This window comes from Eretmochelys imbricata, chromosome 8 (genome assembly GCF_965152235.1).
Source record: "Eretmochelys imbricata isolate rEreImb1 chromosome 8, rEreImb1.hap1, whole genome shotgun sequence".
NCBI lineage: Eukaryota > Metazoa > Chordata > Testudines > Cheloniidae > Eretmochelys > Eretmochelys imbricata.
The window spans coordinates 70,926,983-70,947,597 of NC_135579.1; the positions used below are offsets into that span (position 1 = coordinate 70,926,983).

Sequence of the window (20,615 nt, forward strand, 5' to 3'; positions counted from 1 at the left end):
CCCGTCAAGTGGAATCTTTTGGGTATATATTTATACAAAATTTACAAAAGATTATATTGTGTGCTTAAGTATGAGGTGCAAACAGAGGTTTTTCCTGCTTGTAGGTTAACTTTCTCATAGAAAGGGTTTTAGATCTTCTTTTCACATATTTTGATGTGGGAAGGGCAATCTTTTGTTCTCTCTGTCTTGGCATTCACATAACTCCTTATCATCACAGCATTTGAGCACCTGTTTTCGCAGCTGTCACCAAAATACAACAATTAATAAAATATAGGAAAGCTACTCCTAGATTAAAACCTGAAACATACTGCTATCTTTGTAGACCAATAAAATGCAGGCCATAATCTTCAAAAATTCAGCAACAACTACTGCAGTAGAGGATAAGTAACGAGGTCCTTCCTCTTTCAATGTCCGAGAATATCGCATAGTCAAAACTAAACTAGTGGTCTGAAAGACCAGGATCCCCAAGGAAAGGTATTTTAAATTGGTAGACATTGCTTGACTTTCACTTTCCTGAAACAGAATAAAAAAGAAAAAAATTAAAAGTTAAAACCAAAAACAGACAGTTCCTCTGTGAATTAGCATTTTTAAAGGGTATCCAGGGTATTCACTGAAGGGAATTAAGAGAGTTTGACTATCCAATTCCCTAATCAGAAAACAATGGTGTAAAGAACGAATTCATTTCCTGGGGGCTGGGTGTAGTAAAATAATGTATGGTGATACTACCAAATCTTAAGAAGAATAATTCTTATTACATAAGAAACATCTGCTATAATAATGCTCTCGAGTCTCACTCAGTTTTTATTATTACTATGCAATACTTCATTACAGTCAAGGGTGGAATAAACATGTTTAAATAGGACTTTGATACTTAAAAGATTATGAAAAGTAAATATTCCACTTAATAAAGTTTAGTATAGTAACATGGCGGTCATGAATAAAACAGTTCCTTGCACATTCAAAGATCTATTGAAACAAATAAATTAATTTGACAATGTTAATAAAAAGGGATATAAAAGCCTAAAAACCTTAAATGCTTTTCATAATACACTATTATAGATAAGAAGAATATAGATTCAACAACAAACATTGCAGTGATGGCAGAAACAATATGCTGATTATTGTATTAAAATGAAATATTCTTTATATTTGCTCTGGGTAATGAAAAATGTCACAGACATCTTTATGATAGCTATTAATGCAGGTTCTCCCACTATACATTTCTATATATTATCTTCTAATTTACCAATTAGAGTAAGATAGTTCCTCAAATTTCTACTTTAGAAACATCTGAAATGTTGAGAAAGGCCCTAAACCTGCCAACACTTATGCACATGCTTAACATGTTTCACAGTACAATAGTTACTGACTACATTTACAGTAACTCCAGTTATCATCAGTGAAGTTGATGAACCTAATCTTTGTACTGAAAATTTATCTGTCTGTCAAACAATGTCAAATGATGTAGCCCCGAGAAAGGCTAACACTGAAACTACAGGTGTAATTTCAATTACATCGTATCAGTAAGATGAAAAGAACAAAAACCCACTTCTGCAAATACATCAGCAAGTGGCAAAGCCTAAATACCCTGTCTACAGTATGAAAATACACTGAAGCGAATACTGATTACACCAGTGAAGCTGAATCAACATCAGGAATCCTAAAATAGATAGGCCTCTGGTTACTACCATCACTTTAAGCACTGTATTGATCAGATCTGAGCTAAGCAGCACCTAGTACAGAAGGCAAGAGAGATGATTAGGAGAGCTGTTTTAGGAGAGCTAGCAAAATGTTTCAGGTTAACAAGGAAATCCAGAACAGTATCACTGGTATTAAGTACATTATAGTTACCTCATTTTCTTCTACTCCCAGTTATTAGTTATGAATGCTTACCATACAAACAGACTCATACAGAAGACACATAAAGTTTACATTCCATGGAAAATGTACCATTTACAGCATTCACTATGTGCATATTGAACCAAAATCATAATACTTTTAAAAAAGGTAAAAAGGGAAGTCCATGAGCATACATTTACTCCAAGTAGAATAAACAAAGAGTAAAATTCAAGACAAGACATCGTGATCCACATTTTTAAGTTTCTGTGCTTGATATATGCAATGCCCAATGCATTCACAAGGTGGAGAGGTGTACATGCACACACAGGTGATACAGAAATCTTGACTTACAAGTATCAGGCTCGTGTGTAAAGCTGAACATGTAGAAAATATGTAAGTACCTTTGAAAATTTGCACCTGAAATTAAAGCTATTTTAAAATTACTGCAGTTTTGTGTCAAAATATATTTTATAAAACTGCACTTATTCTTTCCCAGATCTGGACAGCTGTATTATTAATATAATTCTGTCTTATATAGATATGGTGTCTCAGAGTTTAGGTTTTTTTCCAGGTAAGTATGTAAAGTGGCTATAAACTGTGGGTACTTAAGGAAACGACATAAATTTGACAAGATTTGTAACCATTCAGCCACAGACGGCGATTAACTGCATTTCTGTTCTCTGGGCAGTAAGATTATTTGCAGCATGTTGTATCTGGCTGCATACATTTTTGTAAAAGCCCATTGGAACTGGAATAAATCAAGTAGAAAAACTTTTGAAGTAAGAGGTAATACAGGACTACTGGTGTTGAAAATTATCTGGTTGATCATTAAGCAGAATTGAGCAATATAAAGACCCTATGTACTTTGCAGCAAGTCTGACCTTAACGCTGTGGCAATCAGGTACAGCAGACTGAAGATTTTTAGCAGTCTTAGATAAATGCAAAAACTGAGTTATTTAACTAAATATGAAAATGAATGATAGTTACTACAATATCATTTATTTACATAATTTGATATTAAATTATCAGTTTTATGCTACTCCAACGTTTTTATATCTTCAATGCATTGGAGATGTATTATTTTAGAGAAGATGTTAAGGTAAAGCTGAAGATTTCTGCACTTGGAGTTTTTGACACCTGGAATGGTGTAGAAGGCAGTATTTGAGTTTGTGAGATAAGCACATTATTCTTAGGCTGTCTACACAAAGAAAACTTGGATAACTTTCCACCTGTGGTAGCAATGGTGGAGGCTATGCAGTAGACAAACACTTGAGTCCTGTCTACACTACAGCCTTCACTTGCTGGGATAGTGAAGCTACACTGATGGTGAAACAGAGGAGCTAATTTTCCCAGTATAGAAGAGACCTAATATTGCCTGGTTTTATTTTCATAGGTGTGAGATTACAGCGTGTCCACGTTGTATTAGATTGCTTCTGAAGCCAGCAGATCTTAGGGCTGAAACCCAGTAGTACTGTATGAAATTAATTTCATATTACATTGTCTGAATTCCAAGCCACCATATTTTCTTCTTCTTTTTTTGGTTGAAGGTGATCTTGCATATTAATATGAGAACTTTGCCAATTTTCATTCACATCAAAAAATTCCTCCTACCTTCTACCGTGCCCACCCTTTCTTTTAACAAGGAGTGTTGGGGATCTGGTTACACAATCACCATTAGATGGTTAAAGAGAATATGTGTTTCTCCTAAAATACACTCTTAAAACTCACAATTAAAATGCTTCTGAACCAAATTCCTCTGAAATAAATACATATAAATTAGAATAAAGACCTTTGCAGAATCCTTTGATCATGAACTTCTGTATTCTGTGAACTAGCAATGGAATATTGAAATATAGGTCATCCCTACAGATGGAGTTTTGAACAGTGCTCTGAGATGATCTTTAAAATGGGTTATAGTATCAGAAAATACTGCACATTTCCATTTATTGAAACACATCATTTTATTAAGTAATTTAAAAATAGCACTAATGGTTTAGCCATGATGATTGTCAAATTAATATTCAGCATCACAAATACCATCACAAAAGCTTTTCCATTAAAACAAAACAAAACATACACTAGACAAATGTGAAAAATACATACAGAAATGTTGTTTTGGAGTACAATCTTCTTTCATTAACTGCCATGATTAGGAACACAGAAATTTTAAGACGGTGACATTACTTATTTAAGCTTGCCTCCTTAAAATTGATCTCAAATTCTTGGGTTATTTTTTTCAACCAATTCTCTCCCCCACTTCCAAGCAGATTTTTAAACAGGATAAAGTGCCTCAAAAAGGTAGTAGCAGTAGAACGTCATATTTGTATTTCATATTCCCTGAAGAAGCCACAGAGTTTTACAAATGACGCAAAATAAACTAAGTATGGCCAGTGACGTAGAGAAAAGATTGTTCTCTGAGTTAAGAGTTGAATTCAGAATAGATTCCATGAAAAGTGGCTTCATCAGTGTTCAGCAACACAGGCTTGTACACAATAATCACACTGAATTCTAGGGTGTAGGGCTGGTGCTATATATCAGATAAGTCACATGCCAGGAATTGTGTAACAACTGAACTTACACATTCCAATAAATCACCCACCCATTTAACTTTGCAACTTCCCAGTAAGTGTATTAGCTTTGCGTCTTTCCTCATTCTTTTCCAGAAGGATAACATATCAGCTTATACAAATTAGTGCAAACTTGGGACTTGGATCCACTGAAACACAAACGGGTACTGAACTTTGAGCATCTGAATTGTTTCATTGGCTTCAGTGGGACTACTCACATGCTTGGAGTCAAGCATATGCTGCTTAGGTGAGTTGCAAAGCTGGAGCCAGAGTGCTCAGCACTTTAATGTCTTGCAAAGTAGCAGTGGCTGCCAGCAGCACCTAAGTCAGAGGGAAGGGCTAATCAAAGCTAGGAATTTGTTGGCATAGGTACTTTGTCTTCACGAGAAAAAAAGTGTGTTTTTAAACACACTGTGTAAACATCCTAGCATACACAAGGCAATTTGCAGTTTTAGTACATTAGCTGGTTGTTGGAAACCAGGCTCCTGCCAGGGTTTACCTCAACCAACTAACATGCTAAAACTACAAAATACATTATCTACACTAGGATATCAACAAGTGTTAAAATCATACCTTTCTTTCTTTGCCATATACTGCACTGGTCTCAGTAGCCCCGCCCCCCCCAGCTCCCTTTGCAGGAGCATCAGGAGGCTGGAACCCTCCACAGAATTTCCCAGAAGTGGCCCTTCAAAAGGTCCCCAACATCCTTTAGGAAGGAGGGACTCAGCAGCAGCTTCATGTCCAAGTAGTATGGCCTCATCAAGTGTTTTATATGTACTCTATCTAGTTTTGGTGAGCTATACATTGTTTGCTCACTAACGGTCAGTTCCTTTAGAAGATCTGCAGAAAGCTCCAAGAGCAGCAAAACCAGCACTGTTCCACTGAGTGCAAGTCCCAGCTGCAAAGATGCTGCACAGGAGAACTTAGCCCCCCCTGCGTGCCACAGAACAACGCTATGTGGTGACTCCTCATACCATAAAGAAAAGGAGTACTTGTGGCACCTTAGAGACTAACCAATTTATTTGAGCATGAGCTTTCGTAAGCTACAGCTCACTTCATCGGATGCATACCGTGGAAACTGCAGCAGACTTTATATATACACAGAGAATATGAAACAATACCTCCTCCCACCCCACTGTCCTGCTGGTAATAGCTTATCTAAAGTGATCATCAGGTTAGGCCATTTCCAGCACAAATCCAGGTTTTCTCACCCTCCACCCCCCCACACAAATTCACTCTCCTGCTGGTGATAGCCCATCCAAAGTGACAACTCTTTACACAATGTGCATAATAATCAAGTTGGGCCATTTCCTGCACAAATCCAGGTTCTCTCACTCCCTCACCCCCCTCCAAAAACCCACCCCCATACACACACAAACTCACTCTCCTGCTGGTAATAGCTCATCCAAACTGACCACTCTCCAAGTTTAAATCCAAGTTAAACCAGAACATCTGGGGGGGGAGGGGGTAGGAAAAAACAAGAGGAAATAGGCTACCTTGCATAATGACTTAGCCACTCCCAGTCTCTATTTAAGCCTAAATTAATAGTATCCAATTTGCAAATGAATTCCAATTCAGCAGTTTCTCGCTGGAGTCTGGATTTGAAGTTTTTTTGTTTTAAGATAGCGACCTTCATGTCTGTGATTGCGTGACCAGAGAGATTGAAGTGTTCTCCGACTGGTTTATGAATGTTATAATTCTTGACATCTGATTTGTGTCCATTTATTCTTTTACGTAGAGACTGTCCAGTTTGACCGATGTACATGGCAGAGGGGCATTGCTGGCACATGATGGCATATATCACATTGGTGGATGTGCAGGTGAACGAGCCTCTGATAGTGTGGCTGATGTTATTAGGCCCTGTGATGGTGTCCCCTGAATAGATATGTGGGCACAATTGGCAACGGGCTTTGTTGCAAGGATAAGTTCCTGGGTTAGTGGTTCTGTTGTGTGGTATGTGGTTGTTGGTGAGTATTTGCTTCAGGTTGCGGGGCTGTCTGTAGGCAAGGACTGGCCTGTCTCCCAAGATTTGTGAGAGTGTTGGGTCATCCTTTAGGATAGGTTGTAGATCCTTAATAATGCGTTGGAGGGGTTTTAGTTGGGGGCTGAAGGTGACGGCTAGTGGCGTTCTGTTATTTTCTTTGTTAGGCCTGTCCTGTAGTAGGTAACTTCTGGGAACTCTTCTGGCTCTATCAATCTGTTTCTTTACTTCTGCAGGTGGGTATTGTAGTTGTAAGAAAGCTTGACAGAGATCTTGTAGGTGTTTGGTCCAGTCCACACAAGAGATCCACTTCCTGGACACTACAGTGCTAATAAACAATGGTCACATAAACACCACCCTATACCGGAAACCTACTGACCGCTATTCCTACCTGCATGCCTCCAGCTTTCACCCTGACCACACCACACGATCCATCGTCTACAGCCAAGCTCGGCGATACAACCGCATTTGCTCCAACCCCTCAGACAGAGACAAACACCTACAAGATCTCTGTCAAGCTTTCTTACAACTACAATACCCACCTGCAGAAGTAAAGAAACAGATTGATAGAGCCAGAAGAGTTCCCAGAAGTTACCTACTACAGGACAGGCCTAACAAAGAAAATAACAGAACGCCACTAGTCGTCACCTTCAGCCCCCAGCTAAAACCCCTCCAACGCATTATTAAGGATCTACAACCTATCCTAAAGGATGACCCAACACTCTCACAAATCTTGGGAGACAGGCCAGTCCTTGCCTACAGACAGCCCCGCAACCTGAAGCAAATACTCACCGACAACCACATACCACACAACAGAACCACTAACCCAGGAACTTATCCTTGCAACAAAGCCCGTTGCCAATTGTGCCCACATATCTATTCAGGGGACACCATCACAGGGCCTAATAACATCAGCCACACTATCAGAGGCTCGTTCACCTGCACATCCACCAATGTGATATATGCCATCATGTGCCAGCAATGCCCCTCTGCCATGTACATCGGTCAAACTGGACAGTCTCTACGTAAAAGAATAAATGGACACAAATCAGATGTCAAGAATTATAACATTCATAAACCAGTCGGAGAACACTTCAATCTCTCTGGTCACGCAATCACAGACATGAAGGTCGCTATCTTAAAACAAAAAAACTTCAAATCCAGACTCCAGCGAGAAACTGCTGAATTGGAATTCATTTGCAAATTGGATACTATTAATTTAGGCTTAAATAGAGACTGGGAGTGGCTAAGTCATTATGCAAGGTAGCCTATTTCCTCTTGTTTTTTCCTACCCCCTCCCCCCCCAGATGTTCTGGTTTAACTTGGATTTAAACTTGGAGAGTGGTCAGTTTGGATGAGCTATTACCAGCAGGAGAGTGAGTTTGTGTGTGTATGGGGGTGGGTTTTTGGAGGGGGGCGAGGGAGTGAGAGAACCTGGATTTGTGCAGGAAATGGCCCAACTTGATTATAATGCACATTGTGTAAAGAGTTGTCACTTTGGATGGGCTATCACCAACAGGAGAGTGAATTTGTGTGGGGGGGTGGAGGGTGAGAAAACCTGGATTTGTGCTGGAAATGGCCTAACCTGATGATCACTTTAGATAAGCTATTACCAGCAGGACAGTGGGGTGGGAGGAGGTATTGTTTCATATTCTCTGTGTATATATAAAGTCTGCTGCAGTTTCCACGGTATGCATCCGATGAAGTGAGCTGTAGCTCACGAAAGCTCATGCTCAAATAAATTGGTTAGTCTCTAAGGTGCCACAAGTACTCCTTTTCTTTTTGCGAATACAGACTAACACGGCTGTTACTCTGAAACCTGTCCTCATACCATACCACTCAAGGGATTTTTGAAAGCTGGGGCATCCACAGCAATTCCATGACTTGCCAACTTCACCTGGAAGGAGAGTGCAAAGGCTGTGGCAGTTGCTGCAGTAGCAATGTGAGCACTTCCACTGGTGATATACAACTTAGGAAGGAATAAGGTTCTGTCCTACTCTAATCCTCACAGAAAACCCCCCAAAAAAGCTTATTTACTTACACTTTCCACAGGAATGAACATTTGGCCCACTGTCTATCAGGAAGGCCAATACTCTGCGTTCAGCTCTGCTACCTGTCACAGCATTTCTTTCTGAAATGCTGAAAAAGTTGTGAGCCCTCTCCCACTGCAAACCTGTTTTTTATTGTTACACAAGTATTCTGTAGGGAAAAATTAGAAGATAAATTGTTTTGGGAAATGTATCTCAATGATGTGAATGGAGACAGGCTGATCCTTTTTTGATAGGTCATTTTCAATTTGGCCTCTACAGACAGAGAAATCATATATGGAGGGGTCCGTACAAAATAACACTGCGTTCTATTTTTGGCAAGAACTAAACAAAAACCACTGCAATTGACCACGATAATCCAAATTTCAGTCATCTGACTCTGGGCTCCTTGCTCCTGTGTCTATCAGTCACACTGACAGTGTTCCGATTCATAGAATCATAGATATCAGGGTTGGAAGGGACCTCAGGAGGTCATCTAGGCCAACCCCCTGCTCAAAGCAGGATCAATCCCCAATTAAATCATCCCAGCCAGGGCTTTGTCAAGCCTGACCTCAAAAATATCTAAGGAAGGAGATTCCACCACCTCCCTAGGTAACGCATTCCAGTGTTACACCACCCTCCTAGTGGAAAAGTTTTTCCTAATATCCAACCTAAACCTCCCCCACTGCAATTTGAAACCATTACTCCTTGTTCTGTCATCTGCTACCACTGAGAACAGTCTAGATCCATTCTCTTTGGAACCCTCTTTCAGATAGTTGAAAGCAGCTATCAAATCCCCCCTCATTCTTCTCTTCCGCAGACTATTATCCAAAATGATTCAATATCCTCCATTACATTTGAATAATTCAAGTTGAATTGTTGTATTCCTCTTCCCACACCTACTACAGCTCATCTACACACAATTTCTCCAGAAAGGCCAGCTTTACAATCTGAGAAACACTGTTTCAGGAATATTAAAAAGAGAAGTGGTGAGTGCAAGAAGAGAATACTGAAACAAGGAGTGCCCAAATGAAAAGGTAAAAGAGAAAGCATTGTGACATAATATACATGACAACATTATACGCATGGCTGGAATATTGGTATAGAAGGGTACAGCTTGCTTAGGAAGGACAGGCAGGGAAAAAAGGGAGGAGGTGTTGCCTTATATATTAAAAATGTATACACTTGGACTGAGGTTGAGATAGAAATAAGAGATAGACTTGTTGAAAGTCTCTGGGTAAGGATAAAAGGGGTAAAAAACAAGGGTGATGTCATGGTAGGGGTCTACTATAGACCACCAAACCAGGAAGAAGAGGTGGATGAGGCTTTTTTTAAGCAACTAACAAAATCATCCAAAGCACAGGGCTTGGTGATGATGGGGGACTTCAACTACCCAGACATCTGTTGGGGAAATAACACAGCAGGGCACAGATTATTCAACAAGTTCTTGGAATGTATTGGAGACAATTTTTTATTTCAGAATGTGGAGAAAGCTATGAGGGGAGAGGCTGTTCTAGATGATTTTGCCAAATTGGGAGGAACTGGTTGAGAATTTGAAAGTGGAAGGCAATTTGGGTGATAGTGATCATGAAACGGTAGAGGGAGTGATCAAGGAATGGTAGGAGGGAGAGCATAATAAAGACAATGAATTTCAAGAAGGCAGACTTTAGCAAACTCAAGAAGTTGGTAGGTAAAATCCCATGGGAAGCAAGTCAAAGGGGAAAAACAATTGAAGATAGTTGGCAGTTTTTCAAAGAGACATTATTAAAGGCACAAGAGCAAGCTATCCCACTGCATAGGAAAGATAGGAAGTTGGCAAGAGACCACCTTGGCTTAACTAGGAGATCTTCAATGATCTAAAACTCAAAAAAAAAAAAAAAAAAAAAGAGTCCTACAAAAAGTGGAAACTCGGTCAAATTACAAAGGATGAATATAAACAAATAACACAAGTATGCAGGGACAAAACTAGAAAGGCCAAGGCACAAAATAAGATCAAACTAGCTAGGGACATAAAGGGTAACAAGAAAACATTCTACAAATACATTAGAAGCAAGAGCAAGACCAAGGCCAGAGTAGGCCCATTACTCAGTGAGGGGGGGAAGACAATAACAAAAAATGTGGAAATGACAGAGGTGCTTAATTACTTCCTTGTTTCTCTTTTCACCAAAAAGGTTGGTGGTGATTGGACGTCTAACATAGTGAATGCCAGTGAAAATGAGGTAGGATCAGAGTCTAAAATAGGGAAAGAACAAGACAAAAATTACTGACTGAGGAGATATCTGAGCCATTAGCAATTATCTTTGAAAAGTCATGGCAGACAGGAGACATTCCAAAAGACTGGAAAAGGGCAAATATAGCGCCCATTTATAAAAAAGGAAATAAGGACAACCCGGGGAATTACAGACCAGTCAGCTTAACTTCTGTACCCAGAAAGATAATGGAGCAAACAATTAAGAAATCAATTTGCAAACACCTAGAAGATAGTGAGGTGATAAGTAACAGTCAGCATGGATTTGTCAAGAACAAATCGTGTCAAACCAACCTGACAGCTTTCTTTGACAGGGTAACAAGCCTTGTGGATTGGGGGAAGCGGTAGAAGTGGTATATCTTGACTTTAGTAAGGCTTTTGATACTGTCTTGCATGACCTTCTCATAAACAAACTAGGGAAATACAACCTAGATGGAGCTACTATAAGGTGGGTGCATAACTGGTTGGAAAATTGTTCCCAGAGAGTAGTTATCAGTGGTTTGCAGTCATGCTGAAAGGGCATAATGAATGGGTTCCCGCAGGGATCGGTTCTGTGTCCGGTTCTGTTCAATATCTTCATCAATGTTTTAGATAATGGCAGAGAGAGTACACTTATAAAGTTTGTGGACAATACCAAGCTGGGAGGGATTGCAAGTACTTTGGGGAACAGGATTAAAATTCAAAATGATCTGGACAAACAGGAGAAATGGTCTCAGTACATAGGATGAAATTCAATAAGGACAAATGCAAAGTACTCCACTTAGGAAGGAACAATCAGCTGCACACATACAAAATGGGAAATTACTGCCTAGGAAGGAGTACTGCGGAAAGCAATCCGGGGGTCATAGTGGATCACAAGCTTAATATGAGTCAACAGTGTAACACTGTTGGAAAAAAAAAAAAAAAAAAAAAAAGCAGCAGCAGCAACAACCATCATTCTGGGATGTATTATCAGGAGTATTGTAAGCAAGACATGAGAAATAATACTTCCACTCTACTCCGTGCTGATTAGGCCTCAACTGGAGTATTGCGTCCAGTTCTGGGCACCACATTTCAGGAAAGATGTGGACAAACTGAAGAAAGACCAGAGAAGAACAACAAAAATGATTAAAGGTCTAGAAAACATGACCTATGAGGGAAGACTGAAAAAATTGGGTTTGTTTAGTCTGGAGAAGAGAAGACTGGGAGAGGACATGATAACAATTTTCAAGTACATAAGAGGTTGTTACAAGGAGGAGGGAGGAAAATTGTTCTTCTTAACCTCTGAGAATAGGACAAGAAGCAATGGGCTTAAATTGCAGCAAGGGCGGTTTAGGTTGGACCATAGGAAAAAGTTCCTAACTGTCAGAGTGGTTAAGCACTGGAATAAATTGCCTAGGGAGGTTGCAGAATCTCCATCATTGGGGACTTTTAAGAGAAGGTGAACAAACACCTGTCAGAGATGGTCTAGACAATACTTAGTCCTGCCTTGAGAGCAGGGGACTGGACTAGACGACCTCTCGAGGTCCCTTTCAGTTCTATGATTCTATACTACACAGAGGAACAGGCAAAGTACAATACAAGTAACCACTCATGCTAGCTAACGAGTCGTGGGAAGCAGAAAGGGGTCAGTTAAATGACTATAATAAAACTAAATAAAACTAACTGATTTACTATGAAGTTTCCTGCCAAATAACTGAGCTACCAATACTAATCATCATACTATTACTATTGAGTAATATTTTCTCAGCCAATTAACAAAATGTCACAGTCTTACTGAAATCAGAAACATTAAATTAGATGTAGAAAGATTACGAAGACACAAAACTTCTACGGTAGTTGTGAAAAACTTGAAAACAGAGCATGTAGGTTTAGTAGCAGTAACTATATTTTGTGTTCTCGAGTCCCAAAAACATTATATAAGTACATTTAAATAATGAATTTGTTACAAATTCCAGTGCAACTGTGATTTTCACATTCTGATATTAAGCATTTGTAAAAGTCAGACTATTCTCACTACAAGTTGAGAAAAATCTGAGTGTCTTGTTCTCAGTTATGACTAATACAGTACTCAAAAACAGCCCTACAACGATTATGAATATTATTGCTCTATTCTTCCTATAATACCTCATTATTTCCTTACTTTTATTATTAGATATCATCCACTTGCAATTCTTTTAACTGTTATTTTCTGTTGGGCCCTGGGATTTAAAAATAATTAATTCACAATTTTAGAGTCTACAGCTCCCAAAGGCCTCATCAGGAATTGCAGGCACACTGTACTTTTGAGGAGCAAGTCCATAGGGACTTAGGCAATGTGAACTGCAGGAGGTCAGCACCTCTCTGATTCAGTCTGGAAGTATTACAGTTGTAGAACTAAAGCATGCTGGTGACATCTTCATAAAATTCTGCCTACACATAAGGGTGCACTTAACGTTGGCAAACACTGATGCATCCTCAAAATGCTCCAGTATTGATTGAACCAGAGACATTTAAAAAAAGAATAGTGAAGGCATATTTATTTCCATTTTAGACTCTAATCCTGCAACACAGACCCTGGGACTCCATGCAGCTACAGGTTTTCGCCCACCAGTAACAGCTTGCAAGATTAGGGTCTTAGTCTGTGGCTGTAGATCATAAACAACAACATAGAGAGTAAACACAAAGTTTGTGTTAACATTGTTTCATGTGCCGTAACAGAGAGCTGGAGTAAATGTTTAAACTACTTTGTACAGATTCATAATTATGTTTGGCAAGAAAATCATCTTTTGTTACTATCTTATCTATTTTTCTTTTTTGTTTTACTGAAAGTTAAATTTTAAAATAAAACAGTGTCAAATTGTTCTTATTGTTACATTTTCAGCCTTCACAGTGACAATTATCTGCTAACATAAGCTGCACTCAGGATGGCTAAAAACCAAATTCGTTTGACATTTTCAGGGTTGAGACTTTTTTAGAACATAAACATTGACTGACAGGACGTTCTGCTCCAATGGAATGTTAGTACATCTGACTATCAATGTCTTTTTGCACAGAAAAAAAAAATCAAAACACGAAAACATTTAATCAAGACACCTGCATTTCTGCAAAAAGTGAGACTGTAGAGAACTGCAGATTCAGGACCTGAGTAAATGCAGAGGGTAAGCTTAACTACGGTTCAAGTTCTGCACCCCACCACAAGATATTAAAAAGAGGTAATAAATAAGGTGAAAGAGTTCGTAAATTTTTTCAAGTTAAACAGGTTTGTGAATACCACCTGTGTTTGCGTTTCCTGAAAATGGAAGACAAAAGAGGGAAATGAACTGAGTTGTTAATGCCACGTCGACAAATATACTACAGAGAGAAATGTTATTAACAAGACTTTGGCAATCAAGGAAGGGAAAACGAACAAGAAAGGTTTGATTCCACTCAGTTTATCTGAATTCTACTAAAAACTGATGCAATGCACAGAATATGAAGCTTCTGGTACATGCAATTTGAAGCACGCAGTTTCAAATGTTATTTCTCTGTACAATGTTATATGTGCCTTCTCTTTCTTCCTAAACTCCAGTCCAACTCTGACGCTTTACTCTTCCACCCATATTAGATAACATGAATACAGGCTATTTAAAATAACAAAACTAAAATTTTTCGTATGATGGTTCTATTCCTTAAATCTTTTTCAGCAGCTGAGTGTATCAGTAAGTCATTCTGCACAAGATCTACAGGTTCAATAAAGTATATTAGGGCTGTCAAGCAATTAAAAAAAATTAATCACGATTAATTGCACTGTTAAAGAATAACAGAATACCATTTATTTAAATACTTTTGGATGTTTTCTACATTTTCAAATATATTGATTTCGAATACAAACACAGACTACAAAGTGTACAGTGCTCACATGATATTTATTGTTGATTACAAATTTGCACTGAAAAAAACAAAACAGTATTTTCAATTCACCTAAGTACTGTAGTGCAATCTATTTATCATGAAAGTTGAATTTACAAATGTCGAATTATGTACAAAAAAATAACTACATTCAAAAATCAAACAATGTAAAACTTTAGAGCCTACAAGTCCACTCAGTCCTACTTCAACCAATTGCTCAGACAAACAAGTTTGGTTACATTTGCAGGAGACAATTCTGCCCACTTCTTGTTTACAATATCACCTGAAAGTGAGAACCAGTGTCGCAAGATATTTACGTGCCAGATGCGCTAAAGATTCATATATCCCTTCATGCTTCAATTACCATTCCAGAGGACATGCATCCATGCTGATGACGGATTCTGCTCAATAACGATCCAAAGCAGAGCGGACCGATGCATGTTCATTTTCCATCATCTGAGTCAGATGACAACAGCAGAAGGTTGATTTTCTTTTTTGGTGGTTCAGGTTCTGTAGTTTCCACATCTGAGTGTTGCTCATTTAAGACTTCTGAAAGCATGCTCCACACCTCATCCCTCTCAGATTTTGGAAGGCACTTCAGATTCTTAAACCTTGGGTTGAGTGCTGTAGCTATTTTTAGAAATCTCACATTCGTACCTTCTTTACATTTTGTCAAATCTGCAGTGACAGCGTACGTAAATCAAACAACACATGCTGGGTCATCATCAGAGATTGCTATAACATGAAATATATGGCAGAATGCAGGTAAAACAGAGCAGGGGGCACACAATTCTCCCCCAAAGAGTTCAGTCACAAATTTAATTAACACACTATTTTTTTAATGAACATCATCAGCTTGAAAGCCTGTCCTCCGGAATGGTAGCTGAAGCATGAAGGGGCACACGAATGTTTAACATATCTGGAACTTAAATACCTTGCAACGCCGGCTACAAAAGTGCCATGCGAACGCCTGTTCTGACTTTCAGGTGACATTGCAAATAAAAAAAGGGCAGCAGTATTTCCCATAAATGTAAACAAACTTGTTTGTCTTAGCGACTGGCTGAACAAGAAGTAGGACTGAGTGGACTTGTAGGCTCTAAAGTTTTACACTGTTCTGTTTTTGAGTGCAGTTATGTACAATAACAAAAATCTACATTTGTAAATTACACTTTCACAATAGAGACTGCACTACAGTAATTGTATAAGGTGAACTGAAAAATACTATTTTTTTTGTTTATCATTTTTACAGTGCAAATATTTGTAATAAAAAATAATATAAAGTTAGCACTGTACACTTTGTATTCTGTGTTGTAATAGAAAATCAATATATTTGAAAATGTAGAAAAACATGCAAAATATTTAATAAATTTCAATTGGCATTCTATTGTTTAACAGCACAATTAATCGTAATTAATTTTTTTAATAGCAGTTGATTTTTTTTAGTTAATTGCGTGAGTTAACTGTGATTAATCGACACCTCTAAAGTATATCTAAGGTAGTAAAATATTCTGTGAGTGAGAAGCAGTACACAGATGGCAATTAGAATGCACAGAAATTCTTAATAACTAAAAGTCTACCAAAAAGTATTGTTGAACTAGTTTATGTGCTGAAATGTAGATATTCACTAACACTTCCTAAATGTTACAAACTTTGCTAAATAGTAAAAAGTCAGAAAAATGACATTTTTTCCCATATGTAGTCTCTATACTATATGTGCAAAGTCACAATGGTTTTGTAAATAATTTCACTTGGGACTAATCCCAATTACTATGCTTCTTGTTTTAAAAACTCTCCACAGACTTGCTCCACTCCCAAACCACACTTTTAACATTGGTTTCCTCTTTGTCCCCTCCCATTAACTCTCCACAGTTGTCAGGCACACTTTCAACTGTACATCTTCATACAGCTGGAACTTTTTCCATCCAAGCCATTAAATCATTTTATCATTTCAAATCTCACCTCAGTCACTTTCTTTTGGTCTTCTGTTTGTGACTCATTCTCTTTGTAAGGCGCTTTATAGACAATACCGTAAAACAAGCTGTGTATTTCTCTTGGTACTTACTTTCTTCAGCAATGTTTTCACATTAAATAAAAAATGCTCTAGCAAAGTTTCTCTCCACTTGTAGAATCTGAACAACCTGCTCATTCAACAAAGCTCTGTTTTCAATAGGAGCTTTCCTAAGGGCAGCTTTTCTACTTTTTCTATCCAGTTAAGGAGTTTAAAAAAAACAACAACTTGCAACTGAATATTTTCATGATGGGAATATAAAACGCATCCAGTACAAAAAACACGATGATTCCATCTTGTTCCAGCACAGCTACCGAACTCCCAGAGCACAATACTATATTTCCCCCTTTTACAAGCATGCTGCTATGACTGAGTGTCAGAAAATGCATTTTTAAAAAATTCTTCACAGGATAGTTACACAAGAAAACTTATTTGCTAAAAATTCCCTCTCAACTTTGCTTCAATTAGATAGTCTTCTGTGGCTAAGAGTTAGGGCCCCTTCAAGAATAGGGAGGGTATGTCACTGACACGCTGGCACATCGAAGTGCAAGACTCCAACATCACTGATGTCTGACAAGGAGTCCAATGGTATCCTCACTTGCCTGTGCATAGTTTCAAATACTACTGTAACTTCTTTGGGGCAACAGCTGTCTCTTCCTAAGTATTTGTAGAAAACCTAGCAGTGTGGGGACCAGTGTTCTCTCTAATTTTTCCCCACACATGTATGGAATTAATTTTATGTGCACCAATATGGAGGTGATGTGTGGAAGTGATGTGTGGCATATCACCTTCATATTGGTGCACATAACAAAATTAATGTGGTGGGGGATACTGGAGCCGAGGGATTCAGAGTGTGGGAGGGAGCTCAGGGCTGGGGCAGAGGGTTGGGGTGCAGCAAGAACTGGAAATTGAGAACCTCAAGTATTGCATGACATATTTAAAGTTACCTGAGGTTAAATCTGCAGCTCCTTCTCTACCTCACTTCTTACACACAAATGTAGAACCCAGAAATAAGATCTCACAAGTTAGACGACAAGTAAGCAAGATCAAATATTGAACCTGTAAACATTCAGTGTTCCTTTACGTAGGAAATTGAGGAAGTCGTTGAGTTGAATCTAATATCAATAGTGTTTATAAGATTCAGAGTTACTGTACACGCATCCTGGTGCAAAAGTTTTATATTGATATAACAGTTATCAAACCAAACCCTGTCTGCCACATAGGCAGTAAGGCATATGGTATCAAATTTTTCTCTCCCTCTTTTTTTTTTTTTTTTTTAAAAAAAACAGTGCATACACTGTACTATTCATTGTATATATCACTGTAGAGACAGGCCTCAGCTGCAAAATTCAGATCCTAATATAAATTTCCCCCAAACTTGAGGGGTCTTCAGTTCTGGGTTTTGGTTCAGGCCCCACCTCAAATATAAATACATACATAGGGCTTGTCTTCACTACAGTGTTAGTCCCAAGTATAACTCAAGTACTGCCCCCATCCCAACTCCTGTCCACACACAAAAACCTCCAATTTGAATTAAGTAGTGCTTTAAACTCAAGCTAGCTTGCAAGGTTATGGGCTGAATCATGAGTGCTGCTGCTAACTGAGCTAGTAATGGGGATGAAGCTACGAACTGGTTTAGCACAACGAATAACTGCTAATATAACAATTCTGTCTAGTGTTGTTTCACAGAGTGGCGACTCTCACTTGAGCTAACTGTTGCAATGAAGTCAAACCCACAGGTGCTTATTAGCAAAAAACAGTAATTACAAATAAAATTATACCTCTGTACAATGCAGATGAATTGGCATTGTTGTGGAAGCTTAATTTTTGAAGGGTCTGTTGTATGTGTGTTCCACATTGCTCAAAATGACATCCTTCTTTCATTGTACCAAATGTTCGGTCTCCTCCAAATTCTTCCTCAAAAGTCACTGCTTTCCCCTCGCTTTCCACAAGTGACCTCTCTTCCCATACTATATACCCTGATCTGCCACATTCTCAATTAAAAATATAGATTATAAGCTTCATTCAAAATATGATCCAATTCTCAGTATCTTTGTTTACTCTTGGCCTACTGTGTCCTTTGTTGTCTTCATTTTCTGTTTACTTGATATAGATTGTAAAAATTTTGATCTCAAAAGCCCCATACAAAGTTCCAATGTTACAACATATTTCTTATAAAATATACCTAGTGCTGTGTTAAATGTGATTTAATTTATGTGCTACTTGGAAGGATGTGTATTTTATATTGGTGTGAATCAGAGAAACTATCCAAGACAGGTGAGTGACAACTGGGATTTCATCGTCCAGAACTGAGAAACATCTGCTGTCCATGTTTTTTTGCTTCCTGGTCTCACATCATCCTCTCCCTGACTATTTCACACAACTCCCTGTTCCTCAAACCATCATTTATCCTCTACCCCGGGCTACTCCAATATCATAACCTACCCTCCACTCACACACGTCACCCCCTCCCCCTATAAATCCATCCTCTCCCCCCGCAGGGGCTACCCCAATCCTGTGTCCTGCCCCCCATACAGCCCACCCTCCTCCCCCAGGGCTACCCCAATTCCGTGCCCTGCCCCCCCATACAGCCCCTCTCTTCCCCCCTGGGGACGAACCCAATCCCATGCCCTGCCCCCCGTATATCCCCTCTCCTCCCCCAGGGCTACCCCCATCCTATATCCTGCCCCCCGTATATCCCCTCTCCTCCCCCGGGGCTACCCCCATCCTATATCCTGCCCCCCGTATATCCCCTCTCCTCCCCCGGGGCTACCCCCATCCTATATCCTGCCCCCCGTATATCCCCGCTCCTCCCCCGGGGCTACCCCCATCCTATATCCTGCCCCCCGTATATCCCCGCTCCTCCCCCGGGGCTACCCCCATCCTATATCCTGCCCCCCGTATATCCCCGCTCCTCCCCCGGGGCTACCCCCATCCTATATCCTGCCCCCCGTATATCTCCTCTCCTCCCCCGGGGCTACCCCCATCCTATATCCTGCCCCCCGTATATCCCCTCTCCTCCCCCGGGGCTACCCCCATCCTATATCCTGCCCCCCATCCTATATCCTGCCCCCGTATATCCCCGCTCCTCCCCCGGGGCTACCCCCATCCTAAATCCTGCCCCCCATCCTATATCCTGCCCCCGTATATCCCCGCTCCTCCCCCGGGGCTACCCCCATCCTAAATCCTGCCCCCCATATCCCCTCTCCTCCCCCGGGGCTACCCCCATCCTATATCCTGCCCCCCCATATATCTCCCCCCTCTCCTCCCCTGGGCCACCCTAACCTGTACCCTGCCCCTATATAGCCCCTTTCCCGGGCTACCCCATGCCCGGCCCCTCGGTCCCGTGGCTACCCGGTACCGGCCCTGACCGAGCTGAGGCCCCGCCCCGAACCCAGGAAGCGTCTCACCTCCCGCGCTGGGAGCACGGCCCCGCTCCCTGCCAGCCCCTCGCCGCCGGCTCGGGGTGCCCCCGGCGCTCCGCTCGCTGCAGCCGCCCGCCCGGCGCTGTGCGCGCGCTTCCGGGTGCCCCGGTGCCGGTCGGTCCAGCTCCACAAAGGCCCCGGCTGCAGCCGCTGCCCCACTTGCTCCGTTCCCAGGACCCGGCGTGCGGCGTCGCTGGCTCCGCTCTCGGCTCGGTCTGAGCCCGCTCGGCCCCGGCTCGCCTCGTGCGCCGCAGGAAGGGGCTGGGCTGCCCCGCCCCGGCTCGGCCAGCCCGTTGCTGCGGGAGGAGTCGGTTTAGGGCAGCGTCAAAAACAGGAGCCAGGGCTAGGTGCGGTGTGTGTACGTGTGGGGCACAGGGGCCTGTCGGTATCTAGCTCGGGGCGATGGGGGTAACGGGCTGCGAGGTCAGTCCCCAGCAGTCGTACAGCTGTTGGGGCAGAGACAGCGTGATTCTGGTGATACAATCTGCCTCCCCGCACAGGTACTAAGAGAAGAAGGGGCAGGCCAAGCCCACATCTGCTGTGCCAAGCCCTGTGAGTCAGAGCGCAGGGGAACAATACTCCGAGCCAGGGAGGGGTGGTCATGGCCTGGGAGAGTGATGGAAAGTCAGCGAGGAGGAGAGAAAATGTAACTCATGCTGTAATACGATTAG

General features: G+C 40.7%; 1 protein-coding gene across 5 annotated transcripts in view; it reads right to left on the reverse strand.

Annotated features, from left to right (window-relative positions):
* SLC35A3 (solute carrier family 35 member A3) overlaps positions 1-20,053 on the reverse strand; it is a 35,233-nt gene extending 15,180 nt beyond the window's left edge. For 3 of the 5 annotated variants that reach the window (XR_013346842.1, XM_077823944.1, XM_077823943.1), the window contains exons 1-2: positions 19,930-20,053; positions 309-513 (exon numbers count right to left, since the gene is read on the reverse strand). Coding sequence is in view for 4 of the 5 variants with exons in the window: in XM_077823944.1 (XP_077680070.1) it covers positions 309-495 (187 nt within the window). In the remaining variant the exon portion in view is untranslated. Of the gene's footprint in view, positions 1-308; positions 2,770-19,929 lie in introns of those variants that run through there. The other 2 variants (XM_077823945.1, XM_077823946.1) reach the window with 2 other exon arrangements.
* Positions 20,054-20,615: the final 562 nt, after the last annotated feature.